Source organism: Leuciscus leuciscus (genome assembly GCF_965113295.1).
Source record: "Leuciscus leuciscus genome assembly, chromosome: 5".
Taxonomy (NCBI): domain Eukaryota; kingdom Metazoa; phylum Chordata; class Actinopteri; order Cypriniformes; family Leuciscidae; genus Leuciscus; species Leuciscus leuciscus.
Window position 1 is genome coordinate 12,144,769 of NC_138729.1, and position 22,563 is coordinate 12,167,331.

The 22,563-nt window shown below is 36.7% G+C and overlaps 2 protein-coding genes across 2 annotated transcripts; one reads left to right on the plus strand and one right to left on the minus strand.

Moving 5' to 3' along the window:
- Positions 1-6,367: 6,367 nt before the first annotated feature.
- Positions 6,368-10,810, minus strand: mrm1 (mitochondrial rRNA methyltransferase 1 homolog). The gene is made up of 5 exons (XM_082169317.1): positions 9,545-10,810; positions 9,275-9,368; positions 7,926-8,046; positions 7,717-7,836; positions 6,368-6,808 (listed from the first exon to the last, which is right to left on the minus strand). Exons 1-5 carry the CDS (start codon positions 10,363-10,365, stop codon positions 6,765-6,767), a joined length of 1,200 nt encoding a protein of 399 aa, XP_082025443.1. The 5' UTR covers positions 10,366-10,810; the 3' UTR covers positions 6,368-6,764.
- Positions 10,811-10,914: 104 nt separating this feature from the next.
- mks1 (MKS transition zone complex subunit 1) lies at positions 10,915-19,583 on the plus strand. The gene is made up of 19 exons (XM_082169316.1): positions 10,915-10,970; positions 11,060-11,150; positions 11,525-11,652; positions 11,764-11,816; positions 11,915-12,070; positions 13,190-13,287; positions 13,385-13,513; positions 13,882-13,986; positions 14,090-14,198; positions 15,208-15,264; positions 15,380-15,422; positions 15,603-15,665; positions 16,019-16,089; positions 16,169-16,238; positions 16,381-16,488; positions 17,235-17,368; positions 17,442-17,524; positions 17,620-17,717; positions 19,167-19,583. Exons 2-19 carry the CDS (start codon positions 11,074-11,076, stop codon positions 19,268-19,270), a joined length of 1,686 nt encoding a protein of 561 aa, XP_082025442.1. The 5' UTR covers positions 10,915-10,970; positions 11,060-11,073; the 3' UTR covers positions 19,271-19,583.
- Positions 19,584-22,563: the final 2,980 nt, after the last annotated feature.

Sequence of the window (22,563 nt, forward strand, 5' to 3'; positions counted from 1 at the left end):
AACAAATATCTTTAAGATACAAAAGATTTGTAAATATTTTATGATTCTTTAGCTGGAAATACATAAAAATATGTACGTTTAAATGTGTGCATGTTTGAGATTCGAGAGAGTCTTTAGTATACATTCCAACTCATGATTTTAGTTTTAGGTTATGTAAGGGGTCCAACATGTCCTATAAATTAGATGACATATTTACTATTGTTTTGTGAGAAAGAGGCCATTTACTTTGTTCACATGTAGAAAAATAAGGTTTGCAAGGATCCTGTACTGGGAATATCATATAGAAACTGGCGAGCTGTGAGGAAGAACATGATGTACATGCAAATCATTTACGGCACAGTCTGTCTCCTCCTGGCTCTGTGCCATAGCAACCACAATCTCATTTCAAATGTGTCATTCTGCATTATCATCATACACACACATGCAGGCATTCACACACACAAGTTTACAGTTCAGTGTTATTTGTCATCTTTTGTCTGACACTCTGACCAGAAGCCAAACTCAATGACAGAGCATATCTGATGTCTTGCTTGGTTTTCAATTAAATTTAAGTAGCACCAATTGTTTAATAAAACAAGAAATATATTTTGTAAAGTCAATAAAGAACACATTATAATGTGCATTTGTAGAAGTTTCCCCACATACAAGAAAAAAAAAAGATATAATTGCACTAACGATACACAAATACTAATCCAATTTAATTACATCTAATTATATTTAAACATTTATAGAGGACTAGACCTATAGGCATTAATCCAGGCAGTATTTATTTATATGTCTTTCAGTAATTTGGCACATTGAATAATTATAGAACCCAGTTTCCCTCTAGGCACATTATAGAGAAAATGAGGATGAAAGGGGGGGAAGAAAATTGATGAATGCCAATGACTTGTATTTTGTTACAAATGGATTGGAGTGATAGCATACAAACACAGCATGTCATTTGACTATTTAATGTGAAGTCTTCAATATACAATTATGCAGTATCGCTTGCATTGTAGAAAAAAAAAAACAGACAATGCAAATATTATTAAACAAAATTGATCAATTAATAAAATAATATAACTAGCTATACTTGATGAAACTCAATTGAACAATACTTTCAGTTGTCCTATTCAAATTTTCCATCTGCAAATAGTTATTTTAGAATAACTTTAAAATGTGTTAATTATTTTATTTTTTTAAGTGAAGCTCAAATGCAATACTCATCCATTAGGCTCCACATTTAGCCAAATCCACGCACACCAGCTCAGTCAATTTGGCCTGAACTTTTAATGAACAAATTAGCTAATAACTCACCATCTGTAATGAACTAAAACACTGTCATACAAAATTTATGAGGAATATTCATTTGTGCAATGGAGTTGCCTCATTTAGTGCATAGAGCAAAAGGAGGGTGGGTGAACATGAGCGACAAAATGCGATAGATAGATAGATAGATAGATAGATAGATAGATAGATAGATAGATAGATAGATAGATAGATAGATAGATAGATAGATAGATAGATAGATAGATAGATAGATAGATAGATAGATAGATAGATGTGCCACTGTGTGTGCTAGAAGAACTAAGAAATCCCCTCAGCCTCGACCTCCAGCTATCAGCGCTGGCAGGCATTTTTTACGCTTGGCTGTTCCATTACTTTGCTCCTTTCTGTGGCATATTAAACAGATTAATAGAACTGCACTCTGGGGAGGGGAAATGCCAGTCAATCTAACCTGCCGACACAAAGGCGAGAAAAGCAGATACGCCCGCGACTCATCCTGAGAGCTGATAAAAGAAAGACAAATGTCACATGAGAGGAAAGTGGAACTCTGTTAATGTTGACTTTTGGCTTCAATTTTGTAAACAGAGGAAGAATCTGAATAATTTGCTCACTAGGCAAGTACCAGTGAGAAGTGGAGACTATTAAAGGAACACTCCACCGTTTTTTGAAATAGGGCTTATTCACTTTCTTTCCTACATTTAGATAGGTGGGCAAATGCATTTTTGTCTCAGTGCATGCATTGTTTTAGTTTGACAGGGTCGGCGCTAGCTTAGCTTAGCACAATGAATGGAATCCTTTGTTGCCAGCTAGCATGTCCTGAGTAAAAGTGATATAAAAAAATTTCAAAACCCACCTAATTACTTCTTGTGGCCTGCGTATTCACAACAAGTACAAATAGTGATGTAGATTAACACTAGGCGATTTCCTAGGCAGATATTGACTTATATATTAAGGACTATATTAGGGGGAAGCACAGGCGAAGCACTGCTACTTGGGCGTGATATCTCTGCGCCCAAGTAGCAGTGCTTCACCTGTGCTTCCCCCTAATATAGTCCCAAGTCAATATCTGTATAGGAAATCGTCTAGTGTTAATCTGCATCGCTATTTGTACTTGTTGTGAATACGCAGGCCACAAGAAGTAATTAGGTGGGGTTTTTAAATTTTTTATATCACTTTTACTCCGGACATGCTAGCTGGCAACAAAGGATTCCATTCATTATGCTAAGCTAAGCTAGCGCCGACCCTGTCAAACTAAAACAATGCATGCACTGAGACAAAAATGCATTTGCCCACCTATCTAAATGTAGGAAAGAAGGTGAATAAGCCCTATTTCAAAAAACGGTGGAGTGTTCCTTTAAGGGTCCCTGCTAGCTAGCATCACTACACTCTAAAACTGCTGGGTTGTTTCAAACCATGCTTGCGTCAACAAACCCAACCATTGGGTTTAAAAATGCAATTACATTTTTTGGAGTGTCTCACTATTGCTCATACTTATCTTAGAGATTTGTTAAAACCACAAACCACTTTGGTGTGTAACTAATCAAACACCATTTGGTAGAGACTTTCATTTAAATAAAAATGAAACTTTATGAAAAGACTTTCATAAAATATTGTGAAAACAATTTATTCATTTATAAAAAATATGAACATGGTAAAAATATAACTGTGGAAAAAACAATATTCAATTAGTTAAGATGTATGAGATTAACATTTTTTATTTATTGGTGAAAATCTATATTACGTGTATTTGATATTACGTGTATTGAAACACATTCCATTTTTTTGAACTAATTTAGAAATGTTACCTGCTTCTTACCCATTCAATCTATGTATAACTGACAAATATGCATCATATTTAGCTTATTAGTTTGTTTGCGCAATCCAAATGGATGGACATTTTATATGCAATTTATATGCAAAAATCCCATAGACGTCAATTAAGCCATATCTAGGAGACAGAATAGAGATTTGGGGTTGGGCTTTTTGACTTATGCCAGTAAACAACTACCCAGTAACCACCCTTAAAGAAAGGAAAAGAACATTCAAGGAACTTTATAGGAACCAAGCAGAACAATGCCCTATTTTGTTTTAACATGGGTAAGCAACACTCACATTTTCAGGGGTCTAAATCATTGTTTCCCAACCAGGTTAGGTGAACACACTCACACACACACAAAATTATTTTACTTTGGTAACTTTTTTTCAGTTAACGTTTACTTTATTTACGGATTATTATCTGAAGAAACGAAAATGTTATTTTATGGTTTTAATTTAGGTCTGAGGAACACTCAAAAGTAGACGTTGGAATGTCCTTAAGGGCGCAGAGTTCTCCTCCAATCATGTCTTAAAGCAATCAATAACCAAATAAATGTAAATAATTTTACATTACTCAAACCGAATCAGAACGCTCTGGAAATGCAATGAAACTGCTAATTTAACGACTGTCCCCACACTCTGAACACATCTCTTCTTAATGCTGAAGAGAGGATGCTTGAGCCATTCTGCTTGGCTTGAGAGGGTACATAAGACAAACAAGGTTGAGATTCAGTGGTCTAATTGATCTATTGTGATCACTAATACAAATCAACAGATCTGTCCAACTAACTATTGGAAGGATTAACAAATTGGCTGCATGATGAGACACATCAGCATATAGCAGTTTCTGTCACAAAGACCTTTAGATCATTCTTCCCTGTAAAAACAATAGAGTGCTTCATTACATTCAATCTAATATCTCCCTCTCCCCTGCAGCTATGGGTAAAATGAAAGAGAGGTCTAACTGTCTATAGTATTAGCTGCTTAATCGTCCTGTCCTGCTCCCCGCAGGCGTGCCAATCGTGCACATTTTAGTTTAATTGTAAACCATCTTGGTCCATAACCTGCAGTCAGCACCTCGCTGTGAAGCGTGAAGGGAAATGGAGGTGTGAGATATCTATTCAGTGAACTTTGCGTAAATGCTGCTAGATGTTACTGGCCTAGCACCAGCCTCCGTGTGTCAAGCCCTCATCTTTAATTCTCACAGCAATAAAAATCAATGCTGATGTCTACTATAGTCAACGCAGAGGTATACCTACTAATATACTATATATGCAGTGCCACCTGCTGAACTAACTTAAGTACTGCTTATTAGTTGGAATACATCAGCTATGCACTCTATGGCCTATTATTTATTTCTGCTGTGTATATATATATATATATATATATATTCAGAAATGACCTTCATTTCCAATGTGAAAAATGAACCATGACGAATGAACGTCTTTTTCTTGACTAATCTTATCAGACCAAGGGGTCATTGTTTTATTGGTTAGCATTGTCCATTATCTACAAGTTAGCCTACTACTGCTCATTGTTGTATAATCCATAATATTTCATTGCAACGAGGCAGTAAACAGTACAGAATGCATTACCTTACTGGCTAACATTACCAGGATTTCCACTACCATTAACAAATTTGGGGTCGCAACATTTAAAAAAAAAAATCACTTTACTTTTACTCACCAAGGATGCATTTATTTGATCCAAAATACTATTTAAAATAACTGGTTTATGTTTGAATACATGTTAAAATGTAATTTATCCCTGTGATGCAAAGCTGAATTGTTAGCAGCTATTACTCCAGTGTCACATGATCCTTCAGAAATCATTCTAATATGCTGATTGGTGCTCAAGTAAAATAATAAAATTATTATTATTATTAATGTTAAAAACAGTTTCTTAAAGGGTTAGTTCACCCAAAAATTTAAATTATGTCATTAATTACTCACCCTCATGTCGTTCCAAACCTGTGAGACTTTCGTTCATCTTCGGAACACATGAAGATCTTTTTGATGAAATCTGAGCTTTCTATCCCTCCATTTGCAGCTATGCATCTACCACTTTGAGGCTTCAAAAAGTTCATAAAGAGATTGTAAAACTAATCCATATGAATTAAGCGGTTTAGTCCAAATCATCTGAAGAGACTCGATCACTTTACTTGATGAACAGATTGAATTTAGGCTTTTATTCACATATAAACATTGATCAGCGAACATAAACAGAAGCTCAACCGAACCTGCTTGATGCATGAGAATAAACCTCATTGGTTCTTGTGGAAGCTTAAACGTGCTGCGTAACACAAGAATGAACCTCATTGGTTCTTGTGGAAGCTTAAACGTGCTGCGTAACACAAGAATGAACCTCATTGGTTCTTGCACGTCAAGTGAACATGTTTGAGTTTCTGTTTCCGTTCATGAATGTTTATATGTGAATAAAAGCCCAAATTCAATCTGTTCATCATATAAAGCAACCGAGTTTCTTAAGAAAACTTAACCGCTTAATTCATATGGATTATTTTACGATCTCTCTATGAACTTTTTGAGGCGTCAAAGTGGTAGTTGCATAGCCGTCAATGGAGGGACATAAAGCTTTCTGATTTCATCTGTGTCCTGAAAATGAACTAAAGTCTTACGGGTTTGGAACATCATGAGGGTGAGTAATGAATGACAGAACTTAAATTTTTGGGTGAACGAACCCTTTAAAAAAATGTCAGGATTCTTTGATTAATAGAAAGTTCAAAAGAAATAGAAACTTTTGACATTAAACGTCTTTCCCGTCACTTTTGGTCAATTTAATTCATGCTTGATAAATTAAACTATTAATTTCTTAAAAAATGTACTGTCCCAAAACTTTTGAATAGTAGAGTATATACAGCACTACCCCTACATTTTGATGCCAAATTGTTCAAATGCATTGCAAGCTCTTTAAATATACAAATATTTATAACATTTGCTGTTTTGTCACATAGGTGCACAAGCATCCTACCAAGCTCAGAGATATATTTGAAGAGTAAAACGTAGTAGTTGTTGTATATTTCTGTAGCTCCAGTCAAACAGAGCATGTAGCAACTCAGCAACACCAAGGTCAAAGGTTTGATTCACAGGGAATGCATGAACAGATAAATTGTATACCTTGAATCCGCAAGTCACTTTGCATGAAAGCAACTGCCAAATCCATCAATGAAAATGTACAGCATGGGTCAACCGGGTATATAAACTGCAAATAGTTAACTACATATTCAGCTTTCATGGGAATTTCCAAAGAATGATCAATAAACATAACCATCTACAGCATATTTATTTAAAATGAAATTAACTTGAATTTTCATCCATTTTCCTGTGGCAAATGTTTACAGTGATAAAGCACTTAACTAATTAACATGTTTCAGGAACAAGATGAATAATTAAACATTACACCTCTGTTTTTAGAAGCACGATTTCCCAGATGATTGGAGACCCTGTAAAGTGCAGGTCTTGTATTAAAAAAGGTGGTCATAGTCAGTAACTTGACCAGAATGCATCTACACCCTCTCTTTATCTGATCAATGGGCCTCTCCAGACTCTCAGACTGTTAATTGATGAAGTAATCCAGTCATTAATCACTGTAGGGGGCTAATGAGAGACATCTGAGTAAATCATGCTGATGCCTTGTCCTTGTTGCCATCATCATCATCATCATCAGCTTCCTGTGCGTGTGGACAGAAGAGAGTGCAGCAGGATGCCTGAAAGAAGGAAAAAACGGAAACATGAAGATAAAATGATGTCATAAAGCCTTGCATGCACAGGGTAAGATTTGTGAAAGTGCACATAAGATTGCAAGCGTAAATTAATTTTGCATGCGCAAGAGAAGATTTGTAAAGGAGTAAATCGCCTTTCAAGTGTAAGAAAAAAATATATGCAGTATTTTATTCATTATTCGTAAGTGTAATTCATGTATTGTGAAATTGTAGCTTCATGCTAACGCAAAATAAATAGATTCTCTATTCTTCTGATTTCCGTTTTTTCGCACTTACACTTTTGGCACGGTTTTTGCGCACAAATACGGCCAAAAGCATTGCAGGCCTGTGAACAACAATTTGCGAGCGAAAACAACAGAGTCATGAACTGCAAAGCAGATTAATTGCGTAATTTATTGAGTTTGTGTAAAAAAAAAAAACTGTTGCAAATGTCTAATGACTTGTGTGCATGGGGCAAAAAAGTTCCTGAAATAACCCGATTTGTACAGTTGCGTCTTTCTTTTAGTTGCGCTTCCAGTTTTGGCACGATTCTCTCACTCATTGAGTTCAGCAAAAGCGAAGAGGAGGGCGAGTCCACCTTCTTCATGTAGCCAATCAAATGAGCTTCTAGTTGACTCTCGTTTTACTCTTATCTGATTGGTTCAATAAACACGCCAGTCGCCAGAACACATCTTATTCTTCATCTGGCTCCAATATTAAACCTTTACAGGTGATGTTATTCATTTAAAATTTTTGATCATTTTTTATTTAAATTAAATTCATTTTTTATATATACATTTACATAAAATCCTCCTGAGGTGTGGTTCTAACCTGTGGTCCTGTCAAATTTCTAACAGGTAAATGTTAAGTAAATACCAGCAATTCAGAGCAATATTTACATAAAGAACACATACCTGTGGCTACAGACACATTGAGTGATTCTACTCCAGGGTGCAGGTGTCTGCGTGGAGGGATGGTGAGCAGGATATCACACAGCTGACGCAGTTCTGGAGACAGACCGTCACCCTCTCCACCTGACAGCACAAACAGAGACAGACTAGCATTTAAACAACACAGAGAGAACAAAACAATTATCTGTCCGAATAAGTTCGAAAACACATACCCATTAACAGCAGTGTGGGTCTAGACATCTTGAAATCTGAACAAGGCATAACAGGGGATTCCGGATTGCCTTCCTCTAATCCAACAGTGCCGACTACTTGCCAACCATGTTCCAATTTCACCTATAATGTCATACAAAATTGGTTATAATGTTAAGATACAGTATGTTTCTTAAAAGGAAGACAGACACAGTCTAAATCTCAATGGTTTTCTTTAACTGCCCTCTACAGATGGAAAGACAGAAAACTTGGGTCTCGTCAGATAATTCTCAAATGTTCCATTCCATTCGTAAACTAAACCAAGTTTTTTAAAAAAAGATTTTGATGCCATGTATGATGAACACCTTGCAAATGACCTCCTTCCTAAAATATAAAGTCTATTTATTACTATTAAGTCTATATTTAATACAAGTTATACATTTTAATGCATAAAAATGACTGCATTTCATTAATTGACTGTAATACTGTCACTGTTTGAAGATTTGTTTTTATTTGTAACTATGAAACAGTCCCACCATGATTTCACTTTCTGTTTTTTAGGGACTTTCAGGACTTCTTTCCAGTTTTTGTGTCCCAAAAAGACAGAATTTGCATTTCTCAAAAATTGTGTTGATATCTGCAGCATTTTGTTTGTTGATGTGCAAGAAAAAACACCAATAATCATTATCTACTTATATAATTAGTATTAGTGACAGGAGCAGTTACCTGTACACTGTTTTGTAGTTAATTACTGAAATAAACTGTAAACAGGTTGAAAAAACAACAGACAAGTGTAGATGGCAAATTAATGATTTGGAGAGATCACTTGGAAATATTAGCCTAAATATTACCAATAGGAACTTTCCTTTCCTTTTAAAACACCATTTCTTATATAACCTGATGGGTGTCAAAGTCCCAGTGCTCCCTGTGGCTGATCCATCCCTGCTCATTTTACAGAAGAATTCACTGCACTTGAACATGTATTGATCAATTTGTTTGAGCTCAGAATTATACATTTTGATTAGCTAGTATTGCTTTTCCCCCTTGGGGATAATTATTATAAGCTGTCGCAAATACTGTGGCGGTTAGTAGAATTTGCCATTTATTTTTGCGATCGCACAATCCTGGAGGGACTGATCACAAACTTTGGCTGTCACAAGAAAGAAAACACAATTATTCTCATGATTTCCGACGAGTATTAAGAAAGCAAAAACATTTTTTTACTTTATTTCTCCAAACAAAAAATCTTTGCAGCCCCCTATAGGAATCCCTGTAAAACCTTGGACTAAACCACAATTGTATTATTTGACTGCCCTCTACAGGCCACACATGTAAACACAGTGAGGTGAAGTGGATGGATCAACTTCCAGACCTTTATCATATCTTTCAAGTTGCTGTAGCCAAACACCTCCATGATCTCCATCACACCAGCGCTGGCTTTACTCACTGTGGGCGTCAGAGGACAGCTAACAAAGAGAGCAAGTAATCAGAAGCAAACATCAATAGTACAGAGTTCATTCAAAGATAAAGTTAAAATTAAAAGCACATTTTAATTTGATCATAACTAGGCTGTTATGTTGTTTTAGATCCTACAGTCCATGTTATGACATAATAAACACAAAAAAGCCTTTTTTCACTCCACCTGTTTTGAATGCTGCAGACAATCCGATCCACTCCCAGGAAGTACGCAGACCGCAAAATGGCTCCAAGATTCATCGGATCCTGCACTCCATCCAAAACCAGCCATAATGCCCTGTGATTCCTCGCCTCATGAGATGTTACTGGTCTTTCCACGTTGATAAACTCAAGAGGACTTGCCTGCAGACACAATCCCTGGTGCACCTTTCCACCACACATCTTGTCAAGTGTTTGCTTACTGACTCTCTGTATCTGCACACCATGACTGACAGCCTCCTGACAGACCTTCAAAATCACATCTCTCTGCGGCCCCTCGCCGTTCTTCACAAAGAGACGACTCAGCCTCCTTCTACCCTGAGTGAGGGCCAGCAAACAAGGGCCCACCCCGAACACAATCTCCAACTGTTCTTCATTTGACTCTGAGTCTTTTTGGATATGCCGCAAAATCCTTCTGGTTTCTGACTCAGTGAAATCATCAAACCTCAGTTTCTGAAGATCTGATGACACTTTTCTCTCTGTTTTTGAAGACAGAGCTGCATGAGAATCTCTTCTCTGTGTTTTTGTTGATTTGAGAAAATCATCTCTGGTAGCAGCATATTTACGGTCTCTAGACACAAATGTCTTTTTGAGTTTATTAGAGGTAAATCTCTCATCTGACTTTGAAACACTGTCTTTTGGAAAGAAAAGTGCTCTTGTGCAAGTATAGGCTGCGTGTTGTGTTAAAGATGCTGGTGTAATATATAATTCATTCAGTCCAGCCAAACATCTATTCCTAGTTCGGTTTGAGACTCTGAAGACCTGGATACTTGTTTTCCATACTTGCATATTTGCCTTTAATAATTTGGTAAGGTATGCTTTAATAAAACAGCTTTAACCAGCTTAAGGTAGTTGGCTGGTTTCAAACAGTCTGGCTTTATGTTTTTTATTTCTCAACTGGTCAGTCTGGTAGACCAGCTGACTGACACGCAAAACCAGCTGAACACCAGTCTGGCTAAGAGCAGCAAACCTGGTTTAAGAAGTTAGATGCAGCTGCTAACCAAAAAGCTAACTTGCCCTTCAGGATCAAAGTATCAGCATCGTTATTTAAACATTAAATGAAGCAGAATTGTCTATAATAGTAACATGCGATATATCAAAAGAACCGACCTCAAGCATATCTCAACAACTATGTTCGTTGTTCAACACCAAATACAACCATGTGGAACAGCTTCCAGTTCATTTAGCAGTTGTCATGTGGATGTGAAGCATGGAGTGTTTTTAAAACCGCTTCTGCTCCCAGATCAGCTGTGGCTACTGGTCCCGTTGCTGTGTAATGCTTCAGAAAGCAGCTCAGGCTGATTTGAGAACAGCGTATTTATATCCGTACCAAGCATGCGCACAATTGACTTCCGGCTTCTTCCGTTTGTGTTACCATGCAACGAGACTCTCTGGTGTGTACCCGAGTATTATTATTAAAAACGTATCAACTTTAGTAACCGATGCAGATGGTACAATAAATCTAAAGATTTTAATTTTTTAGGCTGAGTGTCAGATATGGCCGACGGCTGGTGCACGGACACCGGAGAATCGGTTTTCCGTTCCCGGGATGCAGTTAAAAACTTACGCATACGGTAAGTCACGTCGCTTGAGTGTACTGTGCCCGACATGATCTATAACAAAAGTATACTCAGTATTAAATACATGATAATGTCTTTTGGACATGGGAGTACCGTGCTATTCCTGGAATTACCATGCAGTACCATCATGTAAAACCATGGTAAATTATTTCAGTTCCATTATAAATCGAAGTAACGTTACCACGGTTTTGCCATCTCTACTGCACCATAACAAATAAGAGATTAATATATAAAAAAAGAGATTTGGATAATAAAAATATTACGAAGTAGTTTACTTACATTATACATGGAACTCCAAGTCACTAAAAAGTACTGTTGTATTATGCCTAAAACATGGTATTACCATGGTTCTTTTTGTTACTTTTTAGAGTGCGTATACAGCGTGTGACCTCGACAGCTGCTCTGTCTCAACACCTTCATCAGCAAATGATTTCTCAGCAGGAAAGAGGAGTTATAGAGCTAGACACCTTCAGCTCTCAGACACAATCAGCCTCCAGTATGTGAAAGACAAGGATAATAAACCTGTTAAAAAGTAGTCACAATAATTTACCTGGTATATTGTGGATAATATTGTTTATAATATTTTCTCTCTCTCATTCTAAAACAGCCACTGATGAGGAGGAACTGGTGGTTGGTTGGCAAGAGAAGTTCTTCAGTCAGGTAGGAGACTAGTGAGGGCAAAGATGTGTGCTAGATAGTCGGCAGGTTAACTGTTTTCATGGTGTGTCTGATGAGTTCTGCTTGCTATTCATGTGCAGTATGAAGTGGACCTTTACCAAACAGAGTCAAACTGTCAAACACCACTGGAACGTCAGTATCACACAGAAATCACGGCAATTGAAAGATCCAAAAGAAGGCTAAACCAGCGCATTTTCACCTACACAGACTTTGATCGCTTTTCCAAATGGGAAGAGGTTAGTTGACTACTGTTTTCTTTTTTTAAACTTAAAAAAACATACCCAGGTCATAATTCACCACGAAATCAAAAAGGAAAAAAAGAAAAAAAAAAGAAATGTATTTTATAGTCCTGTTCCCCATGTACATATTATGTACTTATTATAGTAATTACAATAACTAGGTACTAATCCTGAACTTACCTCTAAACCTAACCTTAACACATGTACCTTATATTACCCAGTAGTTTCTTAGATAAGTATCCTACACTGTAAGTACACTTACTGTAAAATAAAGTGCAACCCTTTATTTCTCACTTACAGTGTCCGTTACACATCTTTGTGTATTTTTGTCCATACAATGGAAGTCAATGGAAATCTAAACTATTACCAGTTATCAACAGTTACCAACATTCTTCAAAATGTCTTCTTTTGTGTTACACAGAAGAAAAAAAGAATTTTGGGGTGAACTATTTTAGGATGTTTTTCATTGTGCATTGCATTGTCATGACAATATGAGAAATTAAGAATTGTCATAAAAATAATGTCACAATACAAAATATCTTAATGTTTCTAAATTAGGCTTTATTTTCCCTAAAGTCACCATGAAATCAGAATTGTCGAATTGTATTTTTTTAGGAATCATCTATTATTTATTATAAATGATTTATCCATGCAGATGATATATTTTTTTTAATTAATGTGCCCTCGTAATCCCTAATCAAAATAACTTTCCCTTCCTCTTGCAATGACATCTCCTCTCTTTTCTGATGACGTGTTCCCTGACACAAGGGCAGGATCAACCTGTCACTCACATGACATCACAGCAATAGCAAACCACAGCAATCCAAGTAATTCCCAATGGACAAAATCATGTCCCACCCTACATTTCACTTGGATAAACGTCACAATAGGGAAGAAAAGACTATCGCGACTTCCGTTTCATGCTTGCTTGCTTCAAGCTAAATCTAATTTCTTACTAATAAATAAATATTTGCGTTGAAAAAATTCCCCAGACATGATTTCGACAGGTTTGGTGAGATTCACCAGTAGATATATAGTTTATATAGTTTATATAGTCTAAAATATGTGGTATACTGTATGTTTTATAGCTTTCTGAAGTTGTGATTTTATTGGCAGCAAGCTCAAAGTATGCTGACCCCAGCTCAGTCAATACCAACCTTCTTAGCAGAACGCATGGCCAATGTTAGACACAGGAGACAAGAGAGACGTCCTGTGTAAGTGTACAGTTTCTGTAAAAGATGTATCATATTTTGGAAGTTTAGAAGATTTACCTGTACATAATTTTAATTTTAATTTTTTTACATAATTTAGAGAGTCTAATGTTCCCAAGTCGCGTTTAATCACATGGGAGCCTTCAGAGGAGTTCATAAAGAACAGCCACATCATCAACACACCAGTGCAGACCATGCACATCATGGGAGATCTTGGGCCTTCTGGCAAGTAAGTGAGACAATGATACTCTTCAATAGCCACTTAAAAGGGTCACGTCATACATTTTATTATAATTAATTTAACTTGAGGTCCACTTATAATGTTATTTAAGGTATTTTGCATCCAAAATGCATTATGTAGTTTAATATCACCATTTTCAACCAGCTGGACAATTTTTCTACTGCACCTTTAAGACTTCTATGCAAATTATCTTCAGAAACGTTACAGACAAACTCCTTTATTTTTGTCTTAAGTTCAAGAATTAGATTTTTATAATATGAGTCTTAAAGTAATGTGAAATAAACAGACAATGGTGTCCAGTTCGCAAGAGAATGAGATCTGACCCATCAATTGACTGAGCTGACTGTGTTTTATAGGTTGGGCCTGAAAGAGAATGAATATGTATTATGCACAATAAAAGCAGACAGTAATGGAGTAATCACATTAAAACCAGACTTAAACAACAACAGAGGAGCCTACAGGCAAGACCCACCAATTCCTATCAATTTCTCTTCAGAATAATGTGGTGATGACTTCATTGTGATTACAAAAAGTCAAAGTGTATTTGACTGTCTTTCACTCCAGGCTGGAAACAGAGGGGGAGAAGAGGGAGGTGTGGAGGCTGTATCTGGAGAATGCCTCATCAGACATTCATGCGGAGGAGAAAGAGAGAGAGCAGCGCATGTACAAAGATGTATGGCCAATTTCCCTAACTTAGGATAGGTGGTTTATCACACGGTTTAGACCAGGGGTGTCCAATCCTGCTCCTGGAGGGCCACTGTCCTGCAGAGATTAGCTCCAACTTGCCTCATCACAAACTCTGCAGGACAGTGATCAAGTTTGGACACCCCTGGTCTAAACTTTTAGCTCCTGTTCCAAACCCTAGAGAGCTGAAATGGAATCTCATATGTGACTGACTTGAAACACTCCTCCTTAGCAATGACTGGTAACGGTCATAGTTGGTTTACAAAAAGTTCACAAATTAGATTTAACTTTTTATCTGTTGACACTTTCCTGCACTGGATATAATTATTTAATGTACAACAGTGTTTATATTTGAGTTACATTAAAATAAACTATGTTTGCCATCTGGGCAACTGGTTTTGGAATTGCCATATCTGCAAAGGATAAATATGATATTTTGGCCTTGGATTTTGACTAAACCGTTGTGTCAAGGTGTCATATAAGGCAAAAGGTTTTTATTTGACTTATTAAAAATAATTTTCGTTACTCTGAAATAAAACTAAATATAAATATTAGATGGAAAAAGAATAGAAATGTTACAACTGAGGAAACTGAAATAAAATAGGTTTAAGTGTAAGTACTAAAATATAAAAGCAAATAAGAAAATTACAAAAACTTAAACTAAAATTAAAATAACAGAAAATAAAAGCTAATTCAAAATCTGAATAAATACTACAACAGTATAACACTGTTTGGAGCTTGACTGTTAGCGTCACCCTTCGCTTTGGGAGTGTACCTACACAGTTTGGAACAGAGTCCCAGTGTGACAATTCTTGGTTACTTTTTAGTAGACTCTGCTCATCAAAGCATCTTAAACTTGACTTACTGTACAGAGAGCGTCCCTGGAGCAGTATGGAATTCATTGGCTGGCCCAAGGCTCATTGTTGGATTGCTGAACCCTGTCTGGTGGATTCATCATTCACACACATTTCTTTCTTTCTTTCTTTCTTTCTTTTTAGCTGTACACACGTCACAAAGATTACCTCAACAGCCTGGTTGGCCAAGACTTTGAGATGGTAAGAATTATAATTATTATCCATAGTATAAAATAAAATAAAATAAACGGTTTAAATTATAATCCAAATAAAAAATGTAAACCTTTCATTCTGATTCTCCAAAAACTTCCTTTAGCCACCTCCAGGGATACTTCGCCTGATTGTAAATGGAGAGATTGGTGAGTATAACAGTTATCATAAATAAAAAATTAGGGCCAGATTTACAGGGGGGAAAGCAGTATAACATCAATACATTATATGCATGCTTAAATTGTACAGTGTCTCCAATATATTTGACATTTTTAACTGGGTCTCAAATGTTACTGTACGGATAATAATCTGGAAATTTTTCTTTATAGTCTCTGCTCAGGGTTATGAGTATGACAATCTTTACATCCACTTCTTCCTGGATTTACCAAACAGTAAGTCAATCTACTCTCATACACACAGTGGCAACCATTATTCAAACAGTTAAGCCACACTTATTAAATGTACATGACATTGCTTTTGATGACAAAATCTAATGAAGTGACATTTATTTTAAAGAAAGCACAAGCACACTTTCCAAGCAAAGCATTTCACAAAAATTTTTTGAAAAGTTTTAAATGATAAAACAATAGTTATTATCTTTAAAAAAAGAAGAAAAAAAAAGAACACGCATTCTGATTGTTAAACTAATTAAATGTCATTCAGACATTTCAAGTTTTACTGTATTTCGGTTTTGTGCATTTTCTGTCAGTAATTCATGGTGTTGAGATTGCTCTATGTTCTTCAGGTTGGTCCAGTGTTCCCATTCAGTGTCTGTCTGGTGTGACTCAGACATGTCGCACACGCAGCATGGGAAAGGTAATCCGTCATTTTAGTTGACCCCTTCAACTGGCTCTGTGTTCATGTAACTGTGGTAAGCATGTTCTCTGTTTTATAGGAGGATGTTGCCTTCTTCTCCTATCCATTCAGCTTTGAGACCTTCTTCCATAAAGAAGATGAATCTGATGGTGAGATCTTTAATTGCCTCAGAATATCTGTAACTAAAGAATGGAAAAATACTTTACATAGATAACCACCTGATATAAAAAATAAAGTACCATTGTCAATACATTTTCAGTGAATAAACACAGGTGCTGATGTTCTGTGCAGGGTCATTATCCCAGTGGCCTGTGCTGTATTTCAAAGTTCTCTCACTGGATTTTTGGCAGCGCTACAGAACCGAGGGCTATGGATTCCTGGTCATTCCCTCAACGCCAGGTAGGAGTCGGACAGTCATTTGTTTTGAAGTACTGCATGGTGTAATATAGTGATGTTCAATTCATCAATTATTTGTTCTTTTGATTCTGTTCATTTTAATGATGCATAACCAAATTCACAAAGCAAATATTTTGTTTGGGAGTAAAATGTGAGTGACGTATTGGCACCATAAACATTAATAGTTTTTATTTTATTTATTTAAAATATTTATTTATTTAATTTAATTTACCTGCTAAAAACCATAAGCAGGTTTAAAATGAAAGTGACAGCATCAAATTGTAACACACCAATTTAAGTTAAAATGTAATTTCCTCAACACTAAGTAGGTGTTTTCTTCTGAGAATGAAGTACTGTATACAGAACTATACTAATGCCCCAATTTGTAACCAGCATTTGAGAACCATTGAACTTTTGGGAGTAAAATTAGGATAATGGGTGGCATGGTCAAACTGGAAAACATACAACCATTCATTATACTATTTCTAATTCAAATACATGCTGTTCTATTTAACGCTCTATAAAGATACTGATAATAAGAAAACTGAAAGCAGGTATTTTACATTGTAATAATGTTTCAAAATATCACATAAAATAAAATCAACATAATAACTGCAGGATTAAACTAAATATTAACTGGGCTCTGGATATCATATATGAACTGTATTACAAGCAATTTTGTACAAGTAGGTTTTATAAAGTAGGCTATATTTGTATGAGCTTGTTCAATAGTGGCTTTATGCTCTCAGGCCGTCACAGAATGACTTGCCGCACATGGAGACCCCTCCAGCCCGGCACAGTGGCTGAACTGAGACGCTTCTTCATCGGTGGAGCACCTGAACTCGAGGACATCAGTTATGTCAGAGTACCTGGCACTTTCAAGGTGACTCATTATACATGTTGTGCTGTATTTTTGTATTAGCATGTCCATTAATTCACTTTGCTTCTATTTTTAGGGAGAGCGATTGAGTCGCTTTGGCTTTCGCACTCAAACCACTGGAAGTGTGACCTTTACTCTTAATTGTATCCAGCATGCCAGGTTGGCCAACGCAATCAGTGAATCATGCATTTTGTTACTGCAGCAGTACCATTTTATCCCTTTGAGATTGTAAGTGCTTGCTGTACTTTATTCAGGGCTTTTGTTGATGCCAGCACCCTGAAGAAAAGGAGACAGACTGTTCTGGATCAGTTGGGAGGCCACAGTCAGCAGGGCTCTGTGTATAATGTTCTGGGTAAGGCAGGTCTAAATAACTTCAGATATGACTTTTATTGCTATTAATTAGTGCTGTTTGTAATTGCAGGGCAAGTAAATGTTCATATTTAGGGTTAGGGATTTTAACAACCCCCTAATTGTTCCACTTATTTCGTCCCAATCTCACAAAAAAAAAATTATTTGTTGGCTTTAATTAACTTTTTTTATGTCAACAGGTTCCACATAACTGGGTTACGTTAAACAAACATAATTTGTTCATGTAACTTAAACATCATGGAATGAAGTCATTTTAAGCGACCCATTTTAAGTAGTCTCAAAGTGATTTTTTTAAAGGCTCCCTGACATGATTCAGGTATTCATATTTATATATTCATTCATCCATTAAGATTTCATTTATTTTAGTGACACAATTAAATTGATAGACTATATCTAGCTATTTGCTATAGCACATATTACCATCTTAAATGGTAAGATTTACATGCTCCTTCAGCCAAAGCAGTTGAAAATAACTGAAACAGTCCACACCCTAACAAAATGCTCCATTCTTCTCCACAACGGTAACCCACTGTAATTTAAATGGTTCTAATAATTGCAATGTAATTGAACATTAAACACTATCAAGTCTTCCTCTTTTATCATTTTCTCAAAAAACATAAAATAACACTTAATTTGTAACATTTATTCTCTCTTAATTCAACCTCTTAATCCAGATCAAAACTAAAATTGGATTTTGTGATCTAATCCGATAGAATCTTTTTTTTGTTTGTTTCTTCTTCTTCTTTTGAAAAACACATTTTCAAGATTTGATTTAATCCGATAGCCGAAATCCGATCAGATTACTTTTGAACAACTGGGCCTTGGTTTCTGTAAGTACAACAGTGTGAAAAGAAGCAGCTTTGGTGTTACAGCAGAAGTAGCTCTTGAATGCAGAAAACTCTTGAATGCAGTCACATTAGCAAAAAAAATAAAATAAATGCAGTCATGTTAGTGAAATTGTAGCGTAATTTTGCAGGCAAAAGAAGGTCAGTAGTGTAGAGATGTATAAATCATTGTTCACACAGAAGTCACTTTCGAACTAAGCCCCGAACTCAGCGTGGCGAATTTACGTGACCAACTGGAAAATGAACGAAATTGCGCGAAATCTTATTAGAATGACTGGATTTTGCTCTCTGTGCAACAGTAAATGAGACCGCAACTTTAGATGTACATTAAGGGAGAACCCAAAACATACAATAGCTATACACCAGAATATCATAGTGGGCTCTTGATTTGGGCCACCATCAGTTTTGGTTGATTTCAGCAACCGCCCAGCTATGCCCTACTAACCACCCAAGACACTCTTGCATCGTTGTGCAGACTTCAGAAAATGTAAAAATCTAGTTTGTTTTGATTGAAGTACAGAATGACAATATATCAGATTTTGCAGGATATATTTCTTTTCTGATTTGGTCTGTGTTTGTGATTTCAGAAGCGTTTCAGAGGGCCCATAAGCGCATGCAGGAGGCAAGAGAGACTTTACCCAGAGATCTCATCAATACCACAGCACAATTAAACTCAGAGTCTTCTGCATAGAAACATTACGCCTTGAATGTATATAATAATGCTGTTCATAGTATTTGTTTATATGTGTATATTTTTGTATTGAAATCTAATTTGTTTTCGGTTGCATCTTATGTAATTAGAATGTATTATGCATGTAAATCCTCACTATTTCTGTGAATAATTTGCTCAATAAAGACATGGTTTTTGTACATATAAAGGATTGCTTGGTTAACTTATCAAGAGTGAGGATATATCAAAGAAATTCATATACTAAGTGTTCATAATATTTCACAAACTGTCATCATTTCACACAAATAAATATAACATTTAACAATAGATATACTTTTAAAATGTGGGGAAGAAACTTATTTGAACATTTTCAGTTTTGTCACACAATAGTGGATCATGTTCAAAGTTATTGTGATAAACTTGAAGGGAAATGACATACATCCACTCAAATGGCTTTGAAAGAGTTGGTTGAAAGTAACTGCATAAAAGGCTCAGTTCTGAGAGAAGCTCAAGCACTTGATATATAGTTTTCTAATGCAACTAGTGGGGACACTGTACATGCACATGAAGGAACAGCAGAGGGCACCATCTAATATCGAAACATAAGCCACACATCATAAAACTGGGAATTATGTTATAGTTACTTAGCTCTCTGCAGATTTATTCTCTACAATTTGTGCTGCCAAATTACATGACAAAGTTAGTAATACATTACACATTTAAGGTAACATAATCTGATTACTTTTAGATTACTTTTGACCTAACTCGTTTATCACATTTATTTGAATAGGATAATCTTGTACTATATTGATATAAAACTACAAAGAGAAAGAACATATCTTCTATTCTCAGCAACCAACAACATGAAGTACATTAAATATTGCATTATGTCAGGGACTGGGGTTTCGTGATGGCACTGCAGGGGGTTTGTGAGTTTAATGTAAAGCTATTAAGTAATTAAATCATTAAAGTTTAAATGAATTATTTAAAAATAAAAACAAACATGAAATATTTTATTTGTTTACCTGCATGCCATGTGACCATTAACCGATAACTTAAAATCGCAGTGGGTACTTCAAGTAAATATTGTGTTCATTTTAATGTGTTTGAAAGGCAAAAGACTAATTCGTGGTTAAATGACTCACTAAGTGATCATTCAAAATAAATGTGTTTGTCAGGAATTGATTAAATATGCAATGTTGCAATTTTGAGAAAACACTTGTTAAGAGTTCAATGATTTCTGTAAATCCAGTGATCAAATGCTGTCTGGATCTCAGTTTTCAGTAGTGGTTGGTCTGTGTGTGCAGTTCCACAAACCTGGATGACCTTCTGAATGTATAAGCAGTAGGGCTTTATCTTTAAGAAAGGAAATTTTAAAATATAACAAAAGTAGTAGTAAGGAGAATCAATGAATTATGAATCATTTTCTTGCCATTGTGAGAATAACATGTAATAATGTAATCAATAAAGTACTTAATTTTTGGAATCTGATTTTGTAATGCAGATTACATGTAATCAGTTACTACCCAACACTGAAAGACACGCATGATCACACGGCCTTCACCTGATTTGGATGGATATAATGAGAACATAATGTCAGTTATCAGCACTCCTGTGTTCACAGCCCTTGAAGCAGGCACTTGGATTAAACAGAGCTTACTGTCCCTCAGACCACCTGTCCCTGTGTAAAGGGAAGCGAAGTGTGCAGACTCTTTGGGTAACTTGCTTCTGTGTGAAGTGTTCTCCATTTTCATTCTTAAAAATAAAGGTTCTTAAATTTGTCAGGGTGTACGGTTCCATGAAGAATCTTTAAAATCCATGGAATCTTCCCACTGCACTCTTTGTAGAGGAAAAAGTTATTTAGACTATATTCTTCACACTAAAAATTGGTTCCTCTGTGGCATTGCTGCAAAAAGCCCTTTTTAGTTCATCCTGGCACTTTTATTTTTGAGTGTGTACAACAGAGTCATGTCAGAACTTCCCCAGTCAGTCCTGGCGCCTATAGCACCTGCTTCTGTCAGAATGCATCCTGTCCATAATCTCACGTCAAAAGGTCAGAGTGCCACGGCACCACTGAAATCACAAGGCTTATTTAAAAACAAGGTTTATAAGTAAAGAATGTAAAACTTTACATTAAAGGGTTATTTCTGTCATAATTTACTCATGTTGTTCCAATTCCATAAGACTTTAATTTATTTTCAAAACACAAATTAAGGGATTTAAGATAATGTGTGTTACGTGTGAGCAGGTATGAGTCGGAGCGAGAATCCAAATGCAAGCACAAAAGTTTAACAAAAAAACATTTAAATAGATAATCCAAGAACAAGAGTATAATCCACAGAGAGCAGACTAGAGAGCAACGACAGGAACACAAATACAGGAGCAATGACCGACAAACAACAACTGAAGCACAGAGGTTTAAATAAACAGGTTGAAAGGGGGCTGATGAGGGACAGGTGTTGGTGATCAGTTGTCATGGGAGCTAATGAGGAGGGCCAGGAGTAGAAGCAGGATTGGAGACTAAGGCGGATCTCGGAGCAAGGGTGGAGCAGGCTGGACAGACAGGACTGAATGTCCCCACGGCAGAGCAGATGATCAACACAGCTAAGCAGACAGAGCTGAAGACCCACACGGCAGAGCAGAGTACCACCATGGCGGAGCAGACGGGGCTGATGACCACCACAGTGGAGCTGGCGGGACAGAAGTCCACCTAGGTGTCGCTGATGACCAGGAGAAGCTGGAGTCCCCCAAAGCAGAGTAGACAGAGCCGGAGACCACCATGGTGGATCTGGCAGGGCTGACTGAACAACAACAGAGAGCATAGACAGGTTAGCAATGGCCCCTGAGACCAAACAGAGACAGGCATGGGGTTCAAAATCTACCTCCTAGGCCATAACAGGGCTAGTAGGAAGTTCAAGAGTGCCCTCTGTGGTCATGTCTGGGCAGACAGGGAACTCGGGTATGACCTCCATGGTCGCATCAGGGAAGACAGGAAACTCTGGGACGACTTTCGTGGTCATGTCTGGGCAAACAGCAAGTTCATGAGCGACCTCCGTGGTCGCATCAGGGCAGACAGGAAACTCGGGGACGACCTTCGTGGTCATGTCTGGGCAAACAGAAAGTTCATGAACAAATGATCCATGGTCGAATCCAGGCAGGATGTTCATGGACTGGAACCGACACAGGACTGAGCTCTGGGGCTGAAAAAGGCTCTGGAGCAGACTCATAGGCTGTGGCAGTGTATAGCCCAAATACACAAAATGGCCATTGCCGTTACAGGGAGTACTGAGGACAAGGGAACAAACTCTGGGATG